General features: G+C 45.5%; 1 protein-coding gene across 11 annotated transcripts in view; it reads right to left on the bottom strand.

The window, feature by feature from the left end:
- AKAP9 (A-kinase anchoring protein 9) overlaps nt 1-27,228 on the bottom strand; it is a 411,545-nt gene that overhangs the window by 177,291 nt on the left and 207,026 nt on the right. For all 11 annotated transcript variants that reach the window (XM_068235446.1, XM_068235447.1, XM_068235448.1 and 8 more), the window contains one exon: nt 17,297-17,517. In XM_068235446.1, coding sequence (XP_068091547.1) covers nt 17,297-17,517 — 221 coding nt within the window. The remainder of the gene's footprint in view (nt 1-17,296; nt 17,518-27,228) is intronic.

The raw sequence follows: 27,228 nt of genomic DNA, 5'->3' as shown, positions 1-27,228 counted from the left end.
TTTACACTTAAAGTGTACGTTGTGGTGTGATGCCCCGCCCCCTAGCACCATTACACAAAAAACATATGACCCTGCGACAGAGTACTCCGACAAGGTCACTTTGCATGCTTGTTCAGGGTATATGGCTAAATGAGGATCAGCAGGACTGCCAGGCAATCTGCATAGGTTAAAAGGAAATGTATATGTCAACCTCCATACCCTCTTAGATCAGGTAAAACCGCATGTAGCATAGATTCACAAAAACATGAATACATTGCTTGTACGCCCTGCACTCTGACAGAGTCCAGTAAACTCAATGAAAACTTTTTTTTTTTCACAAATATGCATGCACCCTAACATAAATGCCAAATGTGCATATTGCAAGGGGCCCTAAATCTCAAATCCAGGAATGTTTTCTTCTAACTACCCGTATATACTCGCATATAAGCCGACCCGCGTATAAGCCGAGGTACCCACTTTTTCCTCAGAAACCAGGAAAAGGTGATTGAGTCACGTATAAGCCCCCTCCACAGTAGCCTGATGTGCCCTCTGTGCAAGTCACTCCTTCTCCCCATAGCCAGATGTGTCCCAAGGATGATACAGCTGTGTCTCAGGACGCCACTAGATGGCATCATAGATATGAGACACAGCGATTGCCACACAGGAAGAATCTCTGATCATTGCACTGCTGGCATGTTCCTTGCACTCCGCTCCACAAGCCAGGGGACACAGGTTGTTTTGAGCAGCGCACTCTGCACACCATGTTGCAGGGGATGGAGGGCACGAACACAGCAGGGAGCCAGCTGGCAAGAGCAGGATCATTAGTGCACGATCCTTACGCTCCTCTGCCAGTAACAAAACCTGCTCCACCATCCATTCTGCTCCACTGACTCGCATACAAGCTGAGGGGGTAACGTTTCAGCACATCTTTTGTGCTGAAAAATTAGGCTTATACGCAGGTATATACAGTAATCTCCCCTATCATGCCTGCTCAGTTCACCTAACAATGCACACTCACCTTCCCAGTACTCTATACCTATGGGTGCTCTCAACCTTAAGTTCCATGTAACCCTGCCTTCCGTGGGCTCCTCCCAATCACTTTAGCTCTGATTGCATTTGATCCCCCTCCACTAGCCATGCTCCATATCAATTACCCTTGCTCAGATCCAAGATTGCCACACAAGGGTTTAACAGCCATGCCCCCTGCCCCTTAATGGCCATGCCCCCTTCAGTTGCTGGCAGGAGTTGGGGTAAGTAGAAGGAGCACCACTCTCGCCACCAGGAGTGACAGAAAAACACCTTGCATCTGCAAAGGCACAGTGGCCTTTCTCCCAAACAACAATGAGACCCAGTCACATGAGTATAATGGGGGCTTTGGAGGGCAGCTCTTAGTGTTAGTTGGAGGGGGCAGACAGGAGTTTAAAACACAGCATAGACAGACTCAATCAACCCAGCAGTGATCTCGAATAGTGGCCTTTACTATGCCCAGTGCTGGATCCTCTACAAAACAATTAGAGGCAGCTGCCTAGGGCCTTAAGAGAGTATAGGGGCCTAGTGGATGCTAGCCACCAAATCTAGCTAAAAAAAGCCAGGTGACCCTCAGCAGTGAGCAAACAGTGCTAACTTGCCTAGGGACCTATTTTTTTGAATCATTTTCTGCCCCAATGAGTCCCAAAATTGGATTACTTTTAAGCCATTGATGAATATACCTGTCCAGATACCCCACAAACCATGTGACCTCTGCCTGGGCACTGTACAGGGCAATGGGCAGCTATGCCTTATACAATGGGTGGCAGGAAACATGGCAGAGTCATGGCTGGGGCAAGAGCTATACATTACAAATGTTATTCCTAATGATTGTCCAATTCAATGAAACCTCATTTAAATGACAAAATAGCTGATTAAGCAATGAAAACTATCTTCTGGAGGCAGACTTTACACAGGATGGTTGGCCTACATTATGTAATGATGCAGTAAGGGAGGCCCCCCGGTGGCCAGAAAATACTGCTTCTGTTTCAGAAAGCAGGAGATACCAGCAGCTAGTACAACACTGGATGCCTGGTGAGCAGGTCTCAAGCTACCTGAACACTTGCCGATGTCTTGTCTCAGCTGGATTGCTCATACAGCTTGCATAGCATCAAAAATGAAAAAAAGAGAAGGCACACTAATGGCTGCAAATAACTTGCTGTGTATTAGCGAACAAGACACTACATGTTACGGAGGACTAACCTCCTTCATCAGGTGTAAAACAGCAATGAAGCGTACAACATCCGGTGCCGTCTCTTTTTTCATTTCTGATACCAGCAGCTAGGCCTGGCCACATACCATCAGTATTGATCAGGGTCAGGGATACGGACTATTATCTTCTGTTTCCACTGGGACACCAGCCAAATGTATGGGCGCATTAAGTAATTGTACGTACTTACAGTTATAAGAAAAAGTGGTGTATATTAAAAAAATATCAGTAAAACTTACGTGTGCACATAGCACATGAAGCGTACCAGAGGCAAACCTAAAGCAAAAATTAGTTACTGTATATACTCGCGTATAAGCCTAATTTTTCAGCATGATAAATGTGCAGAAGAGTTACCCCTCTCGGCTTATATGCGGGTCAGTGGAGCAAAAGAGATGGTGGAGCAGGTTTTGTTACTGGCAGAAGAGTGTAAGGATTGGTCACCAATGATCCTGCTCTTACCAGCTGGCTCCCTGCTGTGTCTGTGCCCCCATCCCCTGCAACATGGTGTGCAGAGTGCACTGCTCAAGACTACCTGGCACAAACAAAGAGATATAGTTGGCACTACAGCACTAGAAAGCTGATGCTGGGGTGGTGCGGACAGGATTCTCGCACTTCTCATCTTGTGGTGCAACCTGCTTGCTCTGATAGAGATAAAGAGTGACTTGTACATGGAATGAAGAGAAGGAGGTGCAATCGGCACTGCAGGTGCTTTATTCCATAATTGCAGTAGGTAAAACAATACACATATAGGGTATCATATGAAGTCACATACCATATGCAAGAATTGCGGTGGGTGCTGGGCAAAAGATGCCTGACAGCCGTTTTGCGCTAGATATGCGCTTCAACGGAGGCGCCTCCGTTGAAGCGCATATGTAGCGTGAAACTGGCTTGTGGAGCGAAGGTGCAAGCAACGTGTCAGTGGTGCAATGATCGGGGGTTCTTCCTGTGTGGCAATCACTGTTTTTCATATCTATGACGCCATCTAGTGGCTTCTTAACCACTTAGGGGATTTGCATATGCGCTGTGCTGGGTGGGCTCTTCAGCCCCTAGCACAGATCACGTTGCAGGCAGGGCGATCAGACTTCCCCCCCTTTTTTCTCCACTAGGGGGTTGTCCTGCTGGGGGGTCTGATCGCCGCCGCCTGTTTGTGCCTTGCGGGGGAGGGGCTCCTCAAAGCTCCCCTCCGCAGCGCTATTCCGCCCTTCCTCTCCTTCTCTCTACAGGCGGTACAGGACGGCGATCCATCCTGTACCGCCTCTGATAGGCTTCAGCCTATCAGATGCCGGCGATCCCCGATCAGGAAACGGCCGCTTACTGACAGGAAACCCACTTACGACCAACCGCTGCCTATCGGCGTTAGGCGGTCGTTAAGTGGTTAAGACACAGCTGTATGATCCTGGGGCACATCTAGCTATGGGGTGGGGGGCCAACTTGTACTGGGGTAACATCTGGCTATGTTCCATGGCTGCGCTCCTCTTCATGAAGGAGTACGGCCGTACTGCGCAAGTGAGGCCGTGCTTATGCAGTTAGCTGGAGCTGCTTGTCCACGAGCAGCTCCGTATATAGCACAGGCATGGCCATACTCCTGCAGGTGCAGCACGGCTGCAGTCATGGATGAAGAGGAGCAAGGGGGCAAACCTCTAGTAGGTTCCGAGCGGTGGCGGTAATCTGGAGGAGGTAAGCATTTCATATCTTAGATAAGTATAAAATGTTTTGCTTTAAAGGACATCCAAGGTGAAAATAAACTGATGAGAAAAACTATTGCATCTATCCTCCTCCTCCTAAAAATTACTTTTTTTTAGATATCCCACAGTTTTATTTTATATTTAAGTTTTTATGGTTTCATTGTCTCTGCTCAATGACACCTTCACTGAAGTATGTCAGAGCTCAAATCTATGGATTATTGACACTTTATCTCTTTCCTGCTCTTAGAAGCCATTTACTGACAGGAAAGTGTTTTTTGGCTATAATTACTTATCAGTGAGGGTTATGCTATAGTCTGACCCAGTCCAACCTGGTACCGACCCGGACAGAAACTGTCACTTACATACCTGATTTTTTAAAAATTTTTCAGGCAAAGAAAGTAAAAAAAGGAACACAGCATAGTTATTTGTGTGTAGGGCTGCTCAAATCCGGATCCGGGAGATACCCGGATAGTTGCTATCCGGATATCTCCCAGTAAACCTGTGCGGGGGGGGGGGTGTCAATCTTACCTGTCTGACGTCTTCTTCGTCCGTCCTTCAGCGCCTCCCACGATGCACTCCACGAGCGTCACGTGATTACAAACACTTTCTCCTTCAACTCGGAAGGAGGAAGTGCTTGTAATCACGTGACCGCCGATTGGATCGCATCGTGGGAGGCGCCGAGGAACGGACGAAGAAGACGTCAGACAGGTAAGATTGACCCCCCCCCCCCCCCCCCCCGCACAGGTTTACTGGGAGATATCCGGATAGCAACTATCCGGATGTCTCCCGGATCCGGATTTGAGCAGCCCTGTTTGCGTGCTAGGCACTGTACATACACGTGTCTATCTCATCATGTCACATGTCACCTCGGTTGTCCTTTAAGTTCGCCTCAGGTTCTTGTTAATGTGTACCGAGGAGTTACACAAACATCCTAACAAATGTGATAGACCACGTTCACAGTGGTGCGTTGTGGAGTAAGGGCCTTTTTCCACTAGCCTGCGATTTGCGATTTGCTTCTGATCGCAAATCGCAAGGGACATTAAACTAATGGAAACTGCAGCAGCAATTTCCATTAGTGCGATCCGATTGCGATGCGATTTTGGTCAAAGCGCAATCGTCGTCCTGCCGCGTTTTGTATGAGATTGAGCTGTACTATTATGAGTATAGTAGCTCAATCGCAATCACAATCGCATGGTGGAAATTGAAACGCGATTGCGATCGCGATCTGAATCGCGATCGCAATCGCATTTCATAGTGGAAAAGAGCCCTAACAGACATTTAGTAAAGCAGCTTACCGCACTGCACCACCTATTGGCGACGATCACAGTGTGGCATGTGCATTCCAGTATAAGGGGTTGTGTTATGGTAATGGACTGCATGCAGTGCTTTACCGCTAAACTTGCACGTGAACCGCCACTGTCCCGATGCATTGGGCTCCTCCTGTCGCAGGAAATGTAATGCAAAAGCCACTGTAAATGTGGTCACTTAAGCAATGTGCACGTAGGGTATATAACGCGAGTGGCGCAATTTGTGCAATGTGCTGTGCACACGTAGTGGAACAATATATTGTGAATATGCTCTTATGTGTGTACATGAGGCAGTAGGATTTTATATCTCACAGGAAGTAGGCGAGTGCAATTCCAAACCCCGCTAACCGGGAATAACAGATAGAAGTTTCTAAGCCTGCAAAGAGATGTGCACAGCTGCAGGCAAGCAAAGCTTTTTTTCATTGTAAAAAAATGTTTGGTTCCTAAGTTTATTCTTAAAGTGGACATAAACTCTTGCACAGGACAGAAGTAAAACAGAGAAATGCACTCTTTATATATTTAGAGGGTTTAGTCTGTGTAATCCCCCTTCATCTGTGTTTAATCACAAGTTGTAATTTGATCTCTCCCCTTTGTCACATGACTGCCACAGCAAATAACCTAATTTAAAGCAGGAAGATCAGCCATACTATGCCAGGGGGGAAAAAAAACACACATATAAGTAGATAAATACTTGATCTACTTACATAACACATGTATTGTACTATCAACGTTTTGATTTCAGTGAATTTTATATAGAAAATGAAGAGAATTCTGTTCCTGGTGGGAACCATGTCTTTTGTCCACAGTTTGAGGCTAAACACTGATGTCATTTCTTCCCTTAACTTTTTTTTCTTTTCTCCTCCAAAAGTCACCTGAGCATTGCATGTAAACAAAAGTGAGCAGAGGATTATGTTTCAGCTAGGCAGCCAGACAGGGAAATAAAGGGTAGAGGAGGGATATAATATAGATAAAAAGAACCCCCAGCATGCAAATGAATAGCAATGGCTATTAAAGGGCCAGTGCTCCTAAGGTATGTGATAACTCCAAGCCATAACAGCAGAAAAAGTTTTGAAAGTTGTGAATGAAGAATTAGCATCTTTATCACTTAATACACTCAGACTAGTTGCTGTTGAAATTTGATTTTTATGGTGACAATCACAGTAGGTTAAAGTGAACCAGAGACGAAGCACCCTCATGTATTTTACCATATATATCAGTGGTAACATTAGAGAAAACACCTACCCTGCTCTCTGTTTCATTCACTGCTCAGCCTGCTTGTTGTCAGCCCTGATAAAATCCCCGACTGAGCATTCAGTCTGGCTTTGCTCAATAATCATTATAGCTGAGTCATTACAGCAGAGCCAGAATGGGCTTAAAGGGAAGGTTCAGGGAGGGGATTAAAAAAATAAAAATACATTTCCACTTACCTGGGGCTTCCTCCAGCCCATGGCAGGCAGGAGGTGCCCTCGCCGCCGCTCCGCAGGCTCCCGGTGGTCTCCGGTGCCCGACCCGACCTGGCCAGGCCGGCTGCCAGGTCGGGCTCTTCTGCGCTCCATTTCCTGGGACTTCCGCGTCCCACGCCGGCGCGCTGATGTCATCGGACGTCCGCCGGGCTGTACTGCGCAGGCGCAGAACTACTGCGCCTGCGCAGTACAGCCTGGCGGACGTCCGATGACGTCAGCGCGCCGGCGTGGGACGCGGAAGTCCCAGGAAATGGAGCGCAGAAGAGCCCGACCTGGCAGCCGGCCTGGCCAGGTCGGGCACCGGAGACCACCGGGAGCCTGCGGAGCGGCGGCGAGGGCACCTCCTGCCTGCCACGGGCTGGAGGAAGCCCCAGGCAAGTGGAAATTTATTTTTATTTTTTTTTAATCCCCTCCCTGAACCTTCCCTTTAAAAAGACAACAGAAGACAAACTCAGCTATAATGATTCCTAAGCAAAGCCAGACTGAATGCTCAGTCTGGGATTTTATCAGGGCTGAAAATAAGCAAGCTGTGCAGTGCAGAATGAAACAGAACACAAGGTAGGTGTTTTCTCTAATGTTCCCACTGATCTATATGGTAAAATACATGAGGGTGCTTCGTCTCTGGTTCACTTTAACAATATGTCTGCATCAATGAAAGCACAAAGTAAAAACAGTGTAGATTTATTATAAGATTTGTATCAGCTGTAAGAAGTACATGTTTTTCTTTAAAGGTTATTATGCTGTTGCGTATCTTTTAGAGCAGAGACGAAGTTGTGAGTTCAGGTCCACTTTAAAAGTTTATACCGATGAATATGCCCGCTTTAAGAATTTGCCTTATTTATTCAGGTTTCGTTGGGCTTTAGGCATGGGACTCGTGTTTCTGAGCGCGTTTCCTGCATGCGTTTTCAGTACACCATGCGTGTGTGCAAATAAATGCATGTGTTTTTTTCACAGCAGTCAGTGTAATGGATAGAGAAAATGCACACAATGCACAGACTTATGCTGCAGTATGTTTTTTTTCCCCTGTGCGTGAAATATACAGTACATTCAAGTGTGAACCAGACCACTGATTAACCTGAGTTCTCAGTTTCAGTCAGTTTTTGTGAGCAGAAAACGCACACAAAAATAGACAAGCGAGTCCCCTTCCTTTAAGGGACCCTGAACAGACAATAAAAATGGAATCTGAATTTTCTCCAGCCCCCCCGTAACCCGCAAGGTCCCTCGGCGTCCTCTGGGTCCCCTCCATTCACCCACTGGCGGCTCTGTTAGGGTGCGACTTGGCCGGGAGTTATGCGCAACTGCCCATCCGCACTCGGCTCAATCATGCGTCAGTTGCCATGAGAATTGTGTGCAAGTGCGGTTCATTCCTTTCAGAACTGCGCATGCGCAGAACGCTCACGGCAACAAGTGTGTGATGGAGCCGAGTGTGAATGGGCCGCACAGACATAGTTGCACATGACTCCTGGCCAAGTCACGCTACCAGAGCCACCACTGGAAGAATGGAGGGGACCCAGAGGAGACTGAGGGACCTCGCGGGCTGCAAGAAGCCCCAGGTAAGTTCAGATTCCATTTCCATTGTCTGTTCAGGGTCCCTTTAAAGTGTATGTCAGATGTAGTAACTAATGCAATGAATTACAATCCCCAGTCGGCCTCTGCTATGCTGAGACATGTAGTCACGCTACAATTACAGATGCCCTTCTAAGGAAAATCCGAGCACAAGACTCAAGTTTGTCATTTAATCCCACAGTCCTGAAATCCCTTAATGTGCACAGACACACCCATAACGATTATCGGAGGGCAGTTAAATTACACCTCTAATGGCAGCTAATTAGGTTCTAACAATGGAGCAGAAGTGAAAACTGACTATTCTTATGGGGAAACATTGTCAGTTATTTCTGTAACGTTTTACATTACAATGTGCATCACTTTTTAGAGTAAAGAAAGACAGAAGCCTGGAACATCACGCAGTCACAGCAGCAACAGTGCTCCAAGTTCTGTCATTTTTATGTAGATCTAGTCCATTCAGGTGATGACCATGCCACCTGCAGTCATTAAGTACAGTCCCAAAGGGTTAATGAGGCGGAGTATTGAACGCCTCCATACTCCTCAATACTTGGTTCATACTTATTAACCCTTTAGCACTGTGCTTGGCCTGAGGAAGTGGGCTTAGACCCATGAAACGCGTTGCCTTTGCTTAAAGGAATTATCAGGCAAAAAAAAAAAAAAAAAAAGTTTCACTTACCTGGGGCTTCTACCAACTCCATGCAGCCATCCTGTGCCCTCGTAGTCACTCGCTGCTGCACCAGTCCCCCGCCAGGAATGCTAAAAAATGTACACAATGCCGCCTGCCGACCCCGAGGTCAGCAAAAACGAAACTAACTGGTGGATGGGGACTGGAGTAGCAGTGAGTGACTATGAGGGCACAGGATGGCTGCATGGGGCTAGTAGAAGCCCCAGGTAAGGGAAACTCATTTCTTTTTTTTGCCTAACAATTCCTTTAAAGAGGAGCTGTCAGCCATGCTAGCTCAGAAAAAAACACACATGTAAGGAGATAAATACTTTCTCTACTTACATAACATATGTATTGCACTGTTCACGTTTTGATTTTAGTGATTTTTTTACAGTAAAAAAAAAAAAAAGAGGAAATCCTTCTTAGCATTTCCTATTTTAACTGTGGCTATTTTGAAGCCAATCCTGATGTCATTTCCTTCCTTACTTTCCTTTGCCTGATTGTATATGCATTGCCCGCCCTTCACTATAGAAAGTGCATTGTCTCAGCATGAGAAATATTGGCTAATCAGAGAGGAACAGGTGTGGGAGGGGAAAGCAGGAGGAAAAGAGGCTTCAGCCAATCAGGCTGCATTAGTTAAGTCTGAGGGGAAGTAGAGAAGCAAAAAAGGACAACCCAGCATGCCCTGCAACTTCCTTTGTGTGTATCAAAATTTGTATGTACCAAATAAGAGCCAGGTAAACTGGGGAATGATCATTTATCAACAAGAAAAGAGTGGTTTTTAACTTTTGGATTGCCTGGTTAGCATCCTTATTACTTGTTTACCAGATAAAAAGAAAGAATTGATTTTTGATTTTATGCCCAACAGTTATGCTGGGAATACAAGGTAAGTTTCCTGCTTGATTGATAGCGGCTCGATTGATAATATCCGACAGGTCCGATGACCCGCCAGATAGATTCCCCGCTCGATCCCCGCGGGCGGACAATAGCCGGGAATCAAGCGGAAGATAAGAAGCGCCCGCAGGGATGAGCGGGGATCGATACAGGCGCCGGCGGGGATGCGCCGGGATCGAGCCAGCGACTCGATCCGGCGCATACATAATTGCATCCGTGTATGCCCAGCATAACACTTCAATACTATTGACTACCGTTATTGAGGTAAGCCACCTCCCCTTTTCACTTTTAGTGATTTTACCTAGTTTTATATACCTTTAGGCGTCTCTTCTCCCTTTTGAGCTACAAACCCTCCACAACCTATAAGGTTTGGAGGGGTACTGTCTTAGCCCCACATGGTTTACACCATCATGTTGTAAACTACAGATTGTTTCTTCCTCAAGAGGGCGACCACATCCGGTCCAGGCTGGACACCCCGGGTGGAGCCAGGTTATACATCACCACCGCGTCACGCAGATGGGCATGAGAACGGCAGCAGCCCCAGGACCGCCTAACACCGATCGGCGTGAAGTCCTGGCGCTCTGTTTTGCAGGAGATCGCGTGCAGGCTGCGCGCGCATCTCCTGCTATGTGGGCAGAGCGGAGCCAGCGTCTAATTACATTGTACAGCGCTGCGATCTGCGTGTGACACGGCGATCGGCTAACATAGGCAGAAGCCATGATTGTCTGGCTGCAGGGAGGGAGGGAAAATAAATAAATAGACACATGGGGAGCAATCAGACCCCACCAACAGAGAGCTCTGTTGGTGGGGAGAAAAGGGGGGAGGGGAATTACTAGTGTGCTGTGCGGCCCTGCAGCTTTGCCTTAAAGTGAACCTCCGGACTAAAAATCGACTCAGCAGCACTGAAAAGGCCTGTTGTTTCTTTAACAGTATCACAGCATCAGAACGTTGTTTCTCTTATCCAAGCCTCATTTTTAGCTGCACAGAAGATAACTGCCCGGGCTTTTTTCCCCTGATGCTGTGCAAAGCATGATGGGATTTCTGATGTTGTTGCTCTCGTTCTGCTGTTTTGGTGCAATTTTTTTTATTTTTACATTTTGAATTTGACATTTGAAGCCTAGTGCATGCAGCTGGGAGGGGTTATCAGGACACAGGACAGTTGGAACTGTGTCTCATGCTCCTTGTCACCTCCTTTCAACCAAAAAGATGGCTGCCCCCATGACAAAGATGGCTGCCCCCATGAATCACAAACATTTGCCTGTTCTTTTAAAACAGGGTAGGTAAAAAAATATATTACTCATCTATTCTAATTAACATAACTAATGTAACTTAATGACAGTATGTTTGTTTAGGCTGAAGTTCCCCTTTAAAGCTGCAGTGGCCTATTTTACAAAAAAAAAAAAAAAAAGCCTGGTCTTTAGGGGGGTTTAACACTGTGTGGTCCTCAAGAGGTTAACCCCCAGAGACCCAAATAGGCACCCAGGTTGTATGACTTCATGGCCAGATAAACAGTCCTATTTTCACATTTAACCATCCAATAGTGCAGCAGAACTGAACAAGAGGACCTGTTAGTAATGCACATGAGGTTTTAAAAAGAAGAAAATAGGGTAGAGTTTATTTCTGTAGCATTTTGTAGCTTACATGTGATGTTGCAATATTACAATACTGGGTCTCTGGGGGTAAAGCGGTAGGTTGCTCTTCATGGAGCCCCCCTCTGTGAGTAATATTTATTACACCTACAATTACATTTTCTTGAAGTGACATATTGCGCTATTTGGGCTCTTTTTTATTCTAGGTACATCCGATGCGTTTTTCCGGACGATTTTCCGTCCAATTGATTTTCAGTTCGACTTTCCGGTTGATTTCCCGCTCGATTCTCCCATTTTCTTATCTATTTCCATTCACTTCTATGAGAAACTGACCATAAAAATGATCGAAAATAATATCGGACATGACGGAAATTATCTATTGAGCCATCTATCTGCCGAAAAAAACGTATGGTGTGTAGCTAGCATAAACGTGCCAAAACCCCCTCCATTCCTACACATCTACCTGTAGTACATGACTTGCTGAGGGAGAAAACGCCTCAGCTTCTCTCAAGATTTACAATGATTAATCTCATAATATACTGTATTTTATATAGAGTGTCCTGCTTGGCTTGTTAGATTAGTTTTAAAGCGGACCTGAACTCAGAACTTCCTCTCGTCTCTAAGAGATAAGAAACAGTATAATAACCTTTAAAGAGAGACTCTGACCAAGAATTGAACTTTATCCCAGTCAGTAGCTGATACCCCCTTTTACATGAGAAATCTACTCCTTTTCACAAACGGATCATCAGGGGGCGCTGTATGGCTTATAATTGTGGTGAAACCCCTCCCACAAAGATATTCTGAGTACGTACTCTTGGCAGTTTCCTGTCTGTGAACCTTGTTGCATTGTGGGAAATAGCTGTTTACAGCTGTTTCCAACTGCCAAAACAGCAAGCAGCAGCTACATCACCTGCCAGCAGTAAAAATGTCACCATGTAATAAATGTCAGAATGTAAATCAGTGATTTAAAAGATTTTACAATGGGCAAACACTGACTAAATCATTTATACATAATTATTGTCAAAATGAAGCACTTTTTTATTACATTATTTTCACTGGAGTTCCTCTTTAAAGAAAACACCTTTCTTTGTTAAAGCTCATAGAAATCCTGCAATGAATCTGCAGTGTGTCTACTTCTTGCCTACATGGAAGCAGACATGTTAACATCCTGTGTTTACAAATCAGGTGCACTGCTAAGGTAGCAGATTCCTGAGTGGACACAGCTGAGAGATCAAATTACAGTTGTGATTATTCACAGATGAGAGGGAATTAGACAGGCTAAACTCTCTACATACATACAGGATGCATTTCTCTATGTTCTATCCTGTGCAAGAGTTCAGGTCCATCTTAGTTGTTTGCTTGAAGTGCAACTTTTGATTCATTGGGATCTAAGTATTCCTGTTAGGATGCTTCATATTTCCTTTTCACATGATCTTTATTATTATTGATTTACACATTTCCAACATATTCCCCGGCTCTTCATACAGGATTGATATTTTTCTGAATGGATAATGTACTCTTTCGGATATTGTTATTTCAGGTTATCTTGCACATGTGTAATGTTAGCTGCAACGGCTTTTCAAATAATAAAAAAACGTAGTGAAAAAAAACTCTGCATGTGATTATTATTATTATTTACTATTTATATAGCGCTGACATCTTCCACAGCGCTGTACAGAGTATATTGTCACTTATCTGTCCCTCAGAGGGGCTCACAATCTAATCCCTACCCTAGTCCTATGTCTGTGTGTATCGTGCAGTGTATGCATCATAGGGCCAATTTAGGGGGAACTAATGTATCTGTATGTTCTTGGGATGTGGGAGGAAACCAGGGTGCCCAGAGGAAACTCACGTAGACATGGGGAGAACATACAAACTCCATGCAGATAGTGCCCTGGCTGGGATTCAGCACTGCAAGGTGAGAGAGCTATCCACTATGCCACCGTGATGAAAATATTTTCTAATCCAGTAATAACAATCAGCTATTGGATAGTACAATAGTCACCTGGAAAGCATTACTGACCCATTTCTGGGATTGCAGATATACTTTATAGTCACACTGTGTGCTGTACAGTATTTCTGCATCTCTGATGCTGCCGCACTCTTGATGCTCACACAAAAGGTTCAGCAGATAAAAGGCCTCCATCATTTATTTTGGCATCAGGGCTGTGATGATCACGCCTCGATCTTGCCAAGGACAACCTTGTTTCTGTTACCATCTATCCTGGCACCAGGCCAGCCTATTAATGCTAGTGAAATACAGCAGGTGCCAAGGAGGAACAAAAAACGTCAGATGTGAATAGGCTCTGGGAGGCCACAAACACAGCAGAGTCAACAGAAAATAATCACTGTAATACCAGGGAACACATGCTGAATAAAGGCAGAGAGGATTCTGGGTAATACCAGGGAACACATGCTGAATAAAGGCAGAGAGGATTCTGGTTAATACCAGGGAACACATGCTGAATAAAGCCTGGCAGAGAGGATTCTGGGTAATACCAGGGAACACACGTTGAATAAATCCTGGCAGAGAGGATTCTGGGTAATACCAGGGAACACATGCTGAATAAATCCTGGCAGAGAGGATTCTGGGTAATACCAGGGAACGCATGCTGAATAAATCCTGGCAGAGAGGATTCTGGGTAATACCGGGAAACACACGCTGAATAAATCCTGGCAGAGAGGATTCTGGGTAATACCAGGGAACACACGCTGAATAAATCCTGGCAGAGAGGATTCTGGGTAATACCAGGGAACACATGCTGAATAAATCCTGGCAGAGAGGATTCTGGGTAATACCAGGGAACACATGCTGAATAAATCCTGGCAGAGAGGATTCTGGGTAATACCAGGGAACGCATGCTGAATAAATCCTGGCAGAGAGGATTCTGGGTAATACCGGGAAACACATGCTGAATAAAGGCAGAGAGGATTCTAGTAATACCAGGGAACACATGCTGAATTAAGCCTGGCAGAGAGGATTCTGGGCATTACCAGGGAACACATTCTGAATAAAGACTGACAGAGAGGATTCTGGATTGTTCCAGGGACCAGGCAGCACGGTGGCGTAGTGGATAGCACATTCGCCTTGCAGCGCTGGGTCCCCTATCTGAATCTCTGCCAGGGCACTATCTGCATGGAGTATGTATGTTCTCCCTGTGTCTGCGTGGGTTTCCTCCAGGCACTCCATATTCCTTTCACAACTCAAAAACATGCAGATAAGATAACTGGGCTTCCCCCTAAACTACAATATATACTCTACACGATGCATATATGGACATGGACTATGGTAGGGATTAGATTGTGAGCCCCTCTGTGGGACAGTTAAGTGACATATATAATATACGCTGTACAGCGCTGTTATATACATACTAAATAATAACAGGGAACAGTGCGGAACACATGCTGAATGAATGCTAGCAGAGGATTCTGGGTAATACCAGGGAACAGGGAGCACGTGCTGAATAAAGGCTAGCAGAGAGGATTCTGGGTAATACCAGGGAACACATGCTGAATAAAGGCCAGCAGAGAGAATTCTGGGTAATACCAGGGAACACATGCTGAATAAAGGCCAGCAGAGAGGATTCTGGGTAATACCAGGGAACACATGATGAATAAATGCTAGTAGAGAGGATTCTGGGTAAAACACGTCTATCCTCTGAACTACATCTTCTCCCATAAACTTGTCTAAACCCGGCCACACAGGACTTTGGTGAGATGCCCAGAAAAGGTAATGAACCCATTAACAGATTATATCATCCTTGCTGTAAATGTAAGTGGAGCATAAACTGGAAGCTATAGTTAATATTGAAGTATGATTGCTTACTTTTAAAGAAAAACTGTAACTAATGAAGGGGGGCGGTCCTCTCTTGGTCTCCTCGTTCCCCTATTCAAATCTTCCGTTAGTTGTGTCCAAAGACAAGCGGCTCTGTACTGCGCGTGCCCGAATCTGTATTTGTTTGTGCTGTACAACACCGCTGATCTTCAGAAGTACTTGGAGACGCGAGTATTCCTCCTGGAACAGGAGGCCCAGCGGAGGAATGAGGGTGGTGCAGAGAAAACCGGGAAGGCTCTAAGGATCCAGAGCCTTCCCTCTTCTAAGGTGAGTGTGTCACTTTATCTTTCTTGGTAGGTTACAGGTAGTTGTACTGGTGATAGTGAGAGATAGTTGTACTGGTGATAGCGAGAGGCAGTGGTACTGGTGGCATTGGAAGGTGGTTGTACTGGTGGTACTGACAGAAGTTGTTCTGGCAGGTGGTCAGTCTGGCAGCAGTACTGGTAGTAGTTAGAGGTGGTTGTACTGGTGAGAGGTGGTTGTACTGGTAAGAGGTGGTTGTACTGGTAGTAGTGAGACTGGTAGTAGTGAGAGGTGGTTGTACTGGTGAGAGGTGGTTGTACTGGTAGTAGTGAGAGGTGGTTGTACTGGTGAGAGGTGGTTGTACTGGTAGTAGTGAGAGGTGGATGTACTGGTGAGAGGTGGTTGTACTGGTAGTAGTGAGAGGTGGTTGTACTGGTGAGAGGTGATTGTACTGGTAGTAGTGAGAGGTGGTTGTACTGGTAGTAGTGAGAGGTGGTTGTACTGGTGAGAGGTGGTTGTACTGGTAGTAGTGAGAGGTGGTTGTGCTGGTGAGAGGTGGTTGTACTGGTAGTAGTGAGAGGTGGTTGTACTGGTGAGAGGTGATTGTACTGGTAGTAGTGAGAGGTGGTTGTACTGGTGAGAGGTGGTTGTACTGGTAGTAGTGAGAGGTGGATGTACTGGTGAGAGGTGGTTGTACTGGTAGTAGTGAGAGGTGGTTGTACTGGTAGTAGTGAGAGGTGGTTGTACTGGTGAGAGGTGATTGTACTGGTAGTAGTGAGAGGTGGTTGTACTGGTAGTAGTGAGAGGTGGTTGTACTGGTAGTAGTGAGAGGTGGTTGTACTGGTGAGAGGTGATTGTACTGGTAGTAGTGAGAGGTGGTTGTACTGGTGACAGGTGGTTGTACTGGTAGTAGTGAGAGGTGGATGTACTAGTGAGAGGTGGTTGTACTGGTAGTAGTGAGAGGTGGTTGTACTGGCGAGAGGTAATTGTACTGGTAGTAGTGAGAGGTGGTTGTACTGGTAGTAGTGAGAGGTGGTTGTACTGGTGAGAGGTGGTTGTGCTGGTGAGAGGTGGTTGTACTGGTAGTAGTGAGAGGTGGTTGTACTGGTAGTAGTGAGAGGTGGTTGTACTGGTGAGAGGTGGTTGTACTGGTAGTAGTGAGAGGTGGTTGTACTGGTGAGAGGTGGAGGTTCTGACCGTAGTGAGAGTAAAGCACTACTATTGGTCTGCAGTGGTTCTGATGATGTCTCAATATGGAAAACAGAGGAGACACATAATCTGATCTGAGATGCTGATGTCACAGCTCATAGAAAAAAGGTGGTAGGGAGCACCGATGTAAAAAGAAGTGACGTGCCAAGACCCCTTGCCCCAGTATCCCTTGGGGTACAACCGTCAAAAAAGTAAAATGGGTCGACAATGCCAAAAATAGCTCTTTATTCATAAAAATGCGTTAGGCAGCAGTGACAAACTGCTGTTTCTGGTAATGCTAGCTGTTTATCAAATGCTTTAGCATTAGTAGTTTGAGAAAGGGCTAGGATTGCCCAAAACAGCAGTCTATGAATGCTGCCTAACACATTTTTGTGAATAAAGGGCTATAAAAACTATTTTTAGCGGTGCCGACTCATTTTACTGCTCATGGCTGGGGCCACCTGACACATGGCCAACCATTGCTACACAGACCAGAGCCTGAAAACCTCAGGACTGGTCTTATTGTCTCCTTCCTTTAGTAAGCTAAAAGCAATAATAAACTTAAAATGAATTACGGTAGGTAAAGACGAACACAAAAAAATCCTGCTCATCATGGGACACCTTATACACGTCTGCCACGCCCGTACCTGATTGCTGGTTTCAGTGATGGCTTCTAGTAGCTTCTCCACAGCAGCCTGAAGCCGCCCTCGGATGTTGAACACCTGAGATTCCTCTTCTGGGCTGAGACCTGTATCGGGAAAACCTGCTTCTGTGAGCTGCAGGGGGGCATCCAGATCCTCCTCTACAGCTTCTGACCAGGTGGTCTCTGCCTTCACCCCGCTGCAGGTATCCCCTCCATCGGCAGCAGCTAGAGAGAGGGGACATCACAATCACCAGCTGACCACAACAAAGACAAGTCCACAACATACATGAATGACCCATCACTGATCCCAGAGCTAAATTTAGAAAAACATAATTTACCAGTATGACCTGCTGGTGGGCAAGGTGAAGCGTCTAAAAGAAAAGATTTATTGCAGATGTTTTGTGTAAACATTGCCTCCTTCCTTATATTTATACTCTCGCCCCATGGACGGGCATCGAGGCAGATGGGCAACATGGTGGTGTAGTGTTTGGCATGCTCGCCTTGCAGCGATGGGTCCCTAGATCGTCTCCCAGCCAGGGCACTATCTGCACAGAGTTTTGTATGTTCTCCGTGTCTGCGTGGGTTTCCTCCAGGCACTAATGTTTCTTCCCACGGCCCAAAAACTGTCAGATAAGTTAATTGGCTTCCCCAAAAGTGTCCCTGGACTACGATACATACACTACACGATACATACACTACACGATACATACACTACACGATACATACATAGACATATGACTATGGTAGGGATTACAGGCACAGAACATTCATATCACACTTTTCTCCTGGCAGACTCCAGGCGACAGAGCTGCAGCCACTAGGACATGCTGTATTGGCAGTAGCAGTGTTAGGGAGTCTTGCCCAAGGTCTCCTCACTGAATAGGTGCTGGCTTACTGAACAGGAAGCGATGAGATTCGAACCCTGGTCTCCTGTGTCAGAAGCAGAGCCCTTTATCATTACACTTTCCAGCTTCAGCACTGATTAGATTGTGAGCTCCTCTGAGGGACATTTAGTGACTAGACAATATACTCTGTGCAGTGGAAGATGTCGGCACTATATAAATGTTAATAATAATCCAGGTGCAATTTGTACAGCGTGTCACTATGTTCCTTCACGCCTCAGATCCACAACTAATGTAAACATGTACAAGCTGCAGAAAACGTGGCAGGGCTACAGAAATGCTGAGTGGTAATTGTTATTATAATAATAATTCCTATTATTCCATTCAGAATATTTCATGACATTGATCTGGCATAGGAAAAAGCAGCTGATCTGACACATCCCTCCAGCCTGCGCGGTAGACAATCTAACCTGAAGTGAAATGTCGCCACCTGCTGGTGAGTTCACCACAGAGCAGGGACTAACGTCAGGACTATGTTTAATGGAATAATTCCAAGTCCATGCAAATGTTATGGAAAGTAGCACAGATGGAAAATAGGTCCAGACTAACCAGTAAGCTCATGGTGAACCAGAACTCATTGGAGTGTGTAAGGGGCTCCAATGGTCCTATCACATGCAGTGGCTGCTGCCTTTCTTACACAGCTATTTTACCAGTTCTGTTGGGTTAACAGTAACCTGAAAGTGAGAGGGATATGGGGGCTGCCATATTTATTTCCTTTTAAACAATACCAGTTGCCTGGCAGTCCTGCTGGTCTGTTTGGCTGCAGTAGTGTCTAAATCATACACCTGGAACAAGCATGTGGTTAAGCTTGTCAGATTTTTGTCAGCGACTCCTGATCTACATGCTTATTCAGGGGCTCTGGTTAAAAGTAGGATCAGCAGAATGCCAGGCAACTGGTACTGTTTAAAAATAAATAAAATATCCCTCTCACTACATGTGTCCTTTAAAATAAAACTTTGAAAAACATATGTTTGTACTGAAAATATGACAACACACAGAACATTTATTTTGCGCTTTTCTCCTGGCAGAAAAAGCACCAGAGCTGCAGCCACTAGGATGCGCTCTATAGGCAGTAGCAGTGTTAGGAAGTCTTGCCCAAGGTCTCCTTACTGAATAGATACTCGCTTACTGAACAGGAAAAGCCGATATTCGAGTCCTGGTCTCCTGTGTCAGAGGCAGAGCCCTTAACCATTACACTATCCAGCTAACTATCTCACTTTTCTTCCTAATTTGACTGAATAAAATCATTAGGACGGCAAGTTAACAATCTCTCCAAACAGAAACAAAGACAGCAATAAAAGTCTACTGTACAGTAATCCATATAGTGTCTGTCCAAAAATAACAGAAAAGATTATGGCTGGTGTTACACTTTAAAGTGGGCCTATACTGGGCAATTCCTGGCCTTGATCTGAAAAATACTCCTTCACTGGTCATGAACTGATCCTCAGCGTTTCATACTTCCAGAACCCTGTATTACATGTGTGTATAAGTGGTGGAGTGAAAGGGAAAAAGAGAGAGCTACGGTCACTTTTTTAAAGGACAACTGAGGTGAGAGTGATATGGAGGCTGCCATGTTTATTACCTTTTTAGCAATACCAGTTGCCTGGCGACCCTGCTGCTCAGTAGCATCTGAATAACACCAGAAACAAGCATGCAGCTAATTTTGTCAGATCTGACAATGTCAGAAACACCTGATCTGCTGCATGCTGGTTCAGGGTCTATGGCTAAAAGTATTAGAGGCAGAGGGTCAGCAGGATAGCCAGGCAACTGGTAAGGTTTAAAAGGAAATATATATGACAGCCTCCATATTGCTCTCACACTAGAGTTCTCCTTTAAAACAAAAATTCTAGAATAGTTGAGTTGTACTTTTACTTAGGTTTGATTCAAGTGTCTTAAAATGGGCCCTGGTGAGTTATAAAAAAAATTGCAAATTATACTCCAGTTTTATCATACTGACTTGTTACTACCAGTATGTACACGGTTACTCCTTGCTTAACCACTTGAGGACCACAGTCTTTCTACCCCTTAAAGAGACTCTGTAACAAATTGTTTATCTTTATTTCTTCTATGCTATAAGTTCCTATGCCTTTTCTAATGTGGTCTGGCTTACTGCAGCTTTTCCTAATTGCACAGTAGCTGTGTTATCTCTGTTATATGATCTAATCTTCTCTCTATAGTCGGCACAGTCAGGCTGAGGCAGTCAGACTGGAATGTGCAGGGCTGCTTGTGATTAGCTAGAAGCTGTACACAACCCCTGCAGGCTCTGTGTGACTAACACACTCTGCTTAGCTGAGCCTATTAGAAGCTGGTTAGTTTGTTTGTAAACACTGCCTAAAACTGGCAATTACAAGCCAGGTTTGCAGCAGAGAATGGCAGAAACAGCACAGAGGGGACCAGGAGCACATAATGAATAGAATGGTATGCTTTTTATTGTAAGAATTTCAGAGTACAGATTCTCTTTAAGGACCGGCCACTTTTTTTCCATTCAGACCACTGCAGCTTTCACGGTTTATTGCTCGCTCATACAACCTACCACCTAAATGAATTTTGGCTCCTTTTCTTGTCACTAATAAAGCTTTCTTTTGGTGCTATTTGATTGCTCCTGCGATTTTTACTTTTTATTATATTCATCAAAAAAGACATGAATTTTGGCAAAAAAATGATTTTTTTAACTTTCTGTGCTGACAATTTTCAAATAAAGTAAAATTTCTGTATACATGCAGCGCGAAAAATGTGGACAAACATGTTTTTGATTAAAAAAAAACCATTCAGTGTATATTTATTGGTTTGGGTAAAAGTTATAGCGTTTACAAACTATGGTGCAAAAAGTGAATTTTGCCATTTTCGAGCATCTATGACTTTTCTGACCCCCTGTCATGTTTCATGAGGGGCTAGAATTCCAGGATAGTATAAATACCCCCCAAATGACCCCATTTTGGAAAGAAGACATCCCAAAGTATTCACTGAGAGGCATAGTGAGTTCATAGAAGATATTATTTTTTGTCACAAGTAAGCGGAAAATGACACTTTGTGACAAAAAAAAAGAAAAACAAAAAGAATCCATTTCTTCTAACTTGCGACAAAAAAAAATGAAATCTGCCACGGACTCACCATGCCCCTCTCTGAATACCTTGAAGTGTCTACTTTCCAAAATGGGGTCATTTGTGGGGTGTGTTTACTGTCCTCGCATTTTGGGGGGTGCTAATTTGTAAGCACCCCTGTAAAGCCTAAAGGTGCTCATTGGACTTTGGGCCCCTTAGCGCAGTTAGGCTGCAAAAAAGTGCCACACATGTGGTATTGCCGTACTCAAGAGAAGTAGTAGAATGTGTTTTGGGGTGTATTTTTACACCTACCCATGCTGGGTGGGAGAAATATCTCTGTAAATGACAATTTTTTCATTTTTTTTACACACAATTGTCCATTTACAGAGTTATTTCTCCCACCCAGCATGGGTATGTGTAAAAATACACCCCAAAACACATTGTACTACTTCTCCCGAGTACGGCGATACCACATGTGTGGCACTTTTTTGCACCCTAACTGCGCTAAAGGGCCCAAAGTCCAATGAGTACCTTTAGGATTTCACAAGTCATTTTGCGGAATTTGATTTCCAGACTACTCCTCACGGTTTAGGGCCCCTAAAATGCCAGGGCAGTATAGGAACCCCACAAATGACCCCATTTTAGAAAGAAGACACCCCAAGGTATTCCGTTAGGAGTATGGTGAGTTCATAGAAGATTTTATTTTTTGTCAAAAGTTAGCGGAAAATTGATTTTTATTGTTTTTTTCACAAAGTGTCATTTTCCACTAACTTGTGACAAAAAAATAAAATATTCTATGAACTCACCATACTCCTAACGGAATACCTTGAGGTGTCTTCTTTCTAAAATGGGGTCATTTGTGGGGTTCCTATACTGCCCTGGCATTTTAGGGGCCCTAAACCGTGAGGAGTAGTCTGGAAATCAAATTCCGCAAAATGACCTGTGAAATCCTAAAGGTACTCATTGGACTTTGGGCCCTTTAGCGCAGTTAGGGTGCAAAAAAGTGCCACACATGTGGTATCGCCGTACTCGGGAGAAGTAGTACAATGTGTTTTGGGGTGTATTTTTACACATACCCATGCTGGGTGGGAGAAATAACTCTGTAAATGGACAATTGTGTGTAAAAAAATCAAAAGATTGTCATTTACAGAGGTATTTCTCCCACCCAGCATGGGTATGTGTAAAAATACACCCCAAAACACATTGTACTACTTCTCCCGAGTATGGCAATACCACATGTGTGGCACTTTTTTGCACCCTAACTGCGCTAAAGGGCCCAAAGTCCAATGAGTACCTTTAGGATTTCACAGGTCATTTTGCGAAATTTGATTTCCAGACTACTCCTCACGGTTTAGGGCCCCTAAAATGCCAGTTCAGTATAGGAACCCCACAAATGACCCCATTTTAGAAAGAAGACACCCCAAGGTATTCCGTTAGGAGTATGGTGAGTTCATAGAAGATTTTATTTTTTGTCACAAGTTAGTGGAAAATGACACTTTGTGAAAAAAACAATAAAAATCAATTTTCCGCTAACTTTTGACAAAAAATAAAATCTTCTATGAACTCACCATACTCCTAACGGAATACCTTTGGGTGTCTTCTTTCTAGAATGGGGTCATTTGTGAGGTTACTATACTGCCCTGGCATTTTAGGGGCCCTAAACCGTGAGGAGTAGTCTTGAAACCAAATGTCGCAAAATGACCTGTGAAATCCTAAAGGTACTCATTGGACTTTGGGCCCCTTAGCGTACTTAGGGTGTAAAAAAGTGCCACACATGTGGTACCGCCGTACTCAGGAGAAGTAGTATAATGTGTTTTGGGGTGTATTTTTACACATACCCATGCTAAGTGGGAGAAATATCTCTGTAAATGACAATTGTTTGATTTGTTTTACACACAATTGACCATTTACATAGAAATTTCTCCCACCCAGCATGGGTATGTGTAAAAATACACCCCAAAACACATTATACTACTTTTCCTGAGTACGGCGGTACCACATGTGTGACACTTTTTTGCAGCCTAGGTGCGCTAAGGGGCCCAACGTCCTATTCACGGGTCATTTTGAGGCATTTGTTTTCTAGACTACTCCTCGCGGTTTAGGGCCCCTAAAATGCCAGGGCAGTATAGGAACCCCACAAGTGACCCCATTTTAGAAAGAAGACACCCCAAGGTATTCCGTTAGGTGTATGGCGAGTTCATAGAAGATTTTATTTTTTGTCACAAGTTAGTGAAAAATGACACTTTGTGAAAAAAACCCAATAAAAATCAATTTCCGCTAACTTTTGACAAAAAATAAAATCTTCTATGAACTCGTCATACACCTAACAGAATACCTTGGGGTGTCTTTTTTTCTAAAATGGGGTCACTTGTGGGGTTCCTATACCGCCCTGGCATTTTACGGGCCCAAAACCGTGAGTAGTCTGGAAACCAAATGTCTCAAAATGACTGTTCAGGGGTATAAGCATCTGCAAATTTTGATGACAGGTGGTCTATGAGGGGGCAAATTTTGTGGAACCGGTCATAAGCAGGGTGGCCTTTTAGATGACAGGTTGTATTGGGCCTGATCTGATGGATAGGAGTGCTAGGGGGGTGACAGGAGGTGATTGATGGGTGTCTCAGGGGGTGGTTAGAGGGGAAAATAGATGCAATCAATGCACTGGGGAGGTGATCGGAAGGGGGTCTGAGGGGGATCTGAGGGTTTGGCCGAGTGATCAGGAGCCCACACGGGGCAAATTAGGGCCTGATCTGATGGGTAGGTGTGCTAGGGGGTGACAGGAGGTGATTGATGGGTGTCTCAAGGTGTGATTAGAGGGGGGAATAGATGCAAGCAATGCACTGGCGAGGTGATCAGGGCTGGGGTCTGAGGGCATTCTGAGGGTGTGGGCGGGTGATTGAGTGCCCTAGGGGCAGATAGGGGTCTAATCTGATAGGTAGCAGTGACAGGGGGTGATTGATGGGTAATTAGTGGGTGTTTAGGGTAGAGAACAGATGTGAACACTGCACTTGGGAGGTGATCGGACGTCGGATCTGCGGGCGATCTATTGGTGTGGGTGGGTGATCAGATTGCCCGCAAGGGGCAGGTTAGGGGCTGATTGATGGGTGGCAGTGACAGGGGGTGATTGATGGGTGATTGACAGGTGATTGACAGGTGATCAGTGGGTTATTACAGGGAAGGACAGATGTAAATAATGCCCTGGCGAATTGATAAGGGGGGGTCTGAGGGCAATCTGAGCGTGTAGGCGGGTGATTGGGTGCCCGCAAGGGGCAGATTAGGGTCTGATCTGATGGGTAACAGTGACAGGTGGTGATAGGGGGTGATTGATGGGTAATTAGTGAGTGTTTAGAGGAGAGAATAGATGGAAACACTGCGCTTGGGTGGTGATCTGATGTCGGATCTGCGGGCGATCTAATGGTGTGGGTGGGTGATCAGATTGCCCGCAAGGGGCAGGTTAGGGGCTGATTGATGGGTGGCAGTGACAGGGGGTGATTGATGGGTGATAGGTGATTGGCAGGTGATTGACAGGTGATCAGTGGGTTATTACAGGGAAGAACAGATGTAATTAATGCACTGGCGAATTGATAAGGGGGGGTCAGAGGGCAATCTGAGCGTGTTGGCGGGTGATTGGGTGCCCGCAAGGGGCAGCTTAGGGTCTGATCTGATAGGTAACAGTGACAGGTGGTGATAGGGGGTGATTGATGGGTGATTGATGGGTAATTAGTGGGTGTTTAGAGAAGATAACAGATGTAAACAATACATTTGGGAGGTAATCTGACGGCGGGTTTGCGGGCGATCTAATGGTGTGGGTGGGTGATCAGATTGCCCGCAAGGGGCAGGTTAGGGGCTGATTGATGGGTGGCAGTGACAGGGGGTGATTGATGGGTGATAGGTGATTGGCAGGTGATTGACAGGTGATCAGTGGGTTATTACAGGGAAGAACAGATGTAATTAATGCACTGGCAAATTGATAAGGGGGGGTCAGAGGGCAATCTGAGCGTGTTGGCGGGTGATTGGGTGCCCGCAAGGGGCAGATTAGGGTCTGATCTGATAGGTAAAAGTGACAGGTGGTGATAGGGGGTGATTGATGGGTGATTGATGGGTAATTAGTGGGTGTTTAGAGGAGAGAATAGATGTAAACAATGGATTTGGGAGGTGATCTGATGTCGGATCTGCGGGCGATCTATTGGTGTGGGTGGGTGATCAGATTGCCCGCAAGGGGCAGGTTAGGGGCTGATTGTTGGGTGGCAGTGACAGGGGGTGATTGATGGGTGATTGATGGGTGATTGACGGGTGATTGACGGGTGATTGACGGGTGATTGACAGGTTATCAGGGAAGATAGATGCATACAGTACACAGGGGGGGGGGGGGTCTGGGGGGGGGGTCTGGGGAGAATCTGAGGGGTGGGGGGGTGATCAGGAGGGGGCAGGGGGCAGGGGGGGGATAAAAAAAAAATAGCGTTGACAGATAGTGACAGGGAGTGATTGATGGGTTATTAGGGGGGTGATTGGGTGCAAACAGGGGTCTGGGGGGTGGGCAGGGGGGGGTCTGAGGGGTGCTGTGGGCGATCAGTGGGCGGGGGGGGGCAGATCAGTGTGTTTGGGTGCAGACTAGGGTGGCTGCAGCCTGCCCTGGTGGTCCCTCAGACACTGGGACCACCAGGGCAGGAGGCAGCCTGTATAATACACTTTGTATACATTACAAAGTGTATTATACACTTTGTAGCGGCGATCGCGGGGTTAACATCCCGCCGGCGCTTCCGTATGGCCGGCGGGATGTTACGGCGGGTGGGCGGAGCCAGTTGCCGGGGGAAGCGCGCGTCATCAATGACGCGATCGCTCCCCCGGCATGCCTAAAGGACGCGCCGCCTGAAGGCGTATTGCGGTCCTTTAGGCGTCCACTTTGCCGCCGCCCATGGGCTGTGGGCGGTCGGCAAGTGGTTAAACTAAACTAAACCGTCCCCAAACACTCAGTTTTTAGCAGACTTTTCTTGTATTTAGTTTCCCTGCTTATCATCACTCTGCAGCTATTATCAGCACTTCAGCACAGACAGAGTGGTTTACTAAAGAATACAGAATGTGCAAATGAAGCGACAACGGATATTGGCCAATTATTTCGATGTGGGGCATCAACTGCAGCTCAGGGGCCTGGAGGAAGGCTGAAAAGTGCTGGTATCCTAGCAATGGTAATATTTATCCCTCCCTTTAACTTCAGTACATCAGATAAAAATATATTCACCTTGATAAGAAATGAGAGTTGTATGTTACGGAACTATAGTCTGATGTGTGTATATGGCCACATACACACATCAGACCATAGTCTTTGGAAAATGAAAGATCACAGACCAATTTTACCCCCTTCCATGTAGTATGAGAGCCATAGTCTTTTCTATGGAGCTGAACTCCCCATCAAAAAAAAATCTTTGCAAGATGCTGCACACACAGATGCTGTACAGACACAAAAGATCAGTATCTGCAAAAGATCTGTTCCTGCCAAAGATCCGTTCCTGCAAATTGCATTCATAGTCTATGAGATCTGCAGATCCTCATACACACCTTGTTTAACTGACATTCATCTGCAGATCAGACAATCATCTGCAGATCTGAAAATCCATCCGGGTAGATCTGATCTGCAGATGAATGTCTGTTAAACAAGGTGTGTATGAGGATCTGCAGATATCATAGACTATGAATGCATTTTGCAGGAACAGATCTTTGGCAGGAACAGATCTTTTGCAGATACTGATCTTTTGAATGTCTACAGCATCTGTGTGTGCAGCTTCTTGCAAAGATTTCTGTCTGATGGGGAGTTCAGCTCCATAGAATAGACTGTGTAGAGTATGGCTCTCATACTACATGGAAGGGGGTAAAATTGGTCTGTGATCTTTCATTTTCCAAAGACCAAAGTCTGATGTGTGTATGAGCCTTGAGCCTTAAGGGCCGAAGTGGCCCAAGGGCCGCGCAGGAGGGGCATCAGGGGGTAACAGAATCAGTCT

This window comes from Hyperolius riggenbachi, chromosome 5, assembly GCF_040937935.1.
Source record: "Hyperolius riggenbachi isolate aHypRig1 chromosome 5, aHypRig1.pri, whole genome shotgun sequence".
NCBI classification, from domain to species: Eukaryota; Metazoa; Chordata; class Amphibia; order Anura; family Hyperoliidae; genus Hyperolius; species Hyperolius riggenbachi.
The sequence above is the reverse complement of the archived record's forward strand: the minus strand, read 5'-3'. Positions and strand labels throughout refer to the sequence as shown.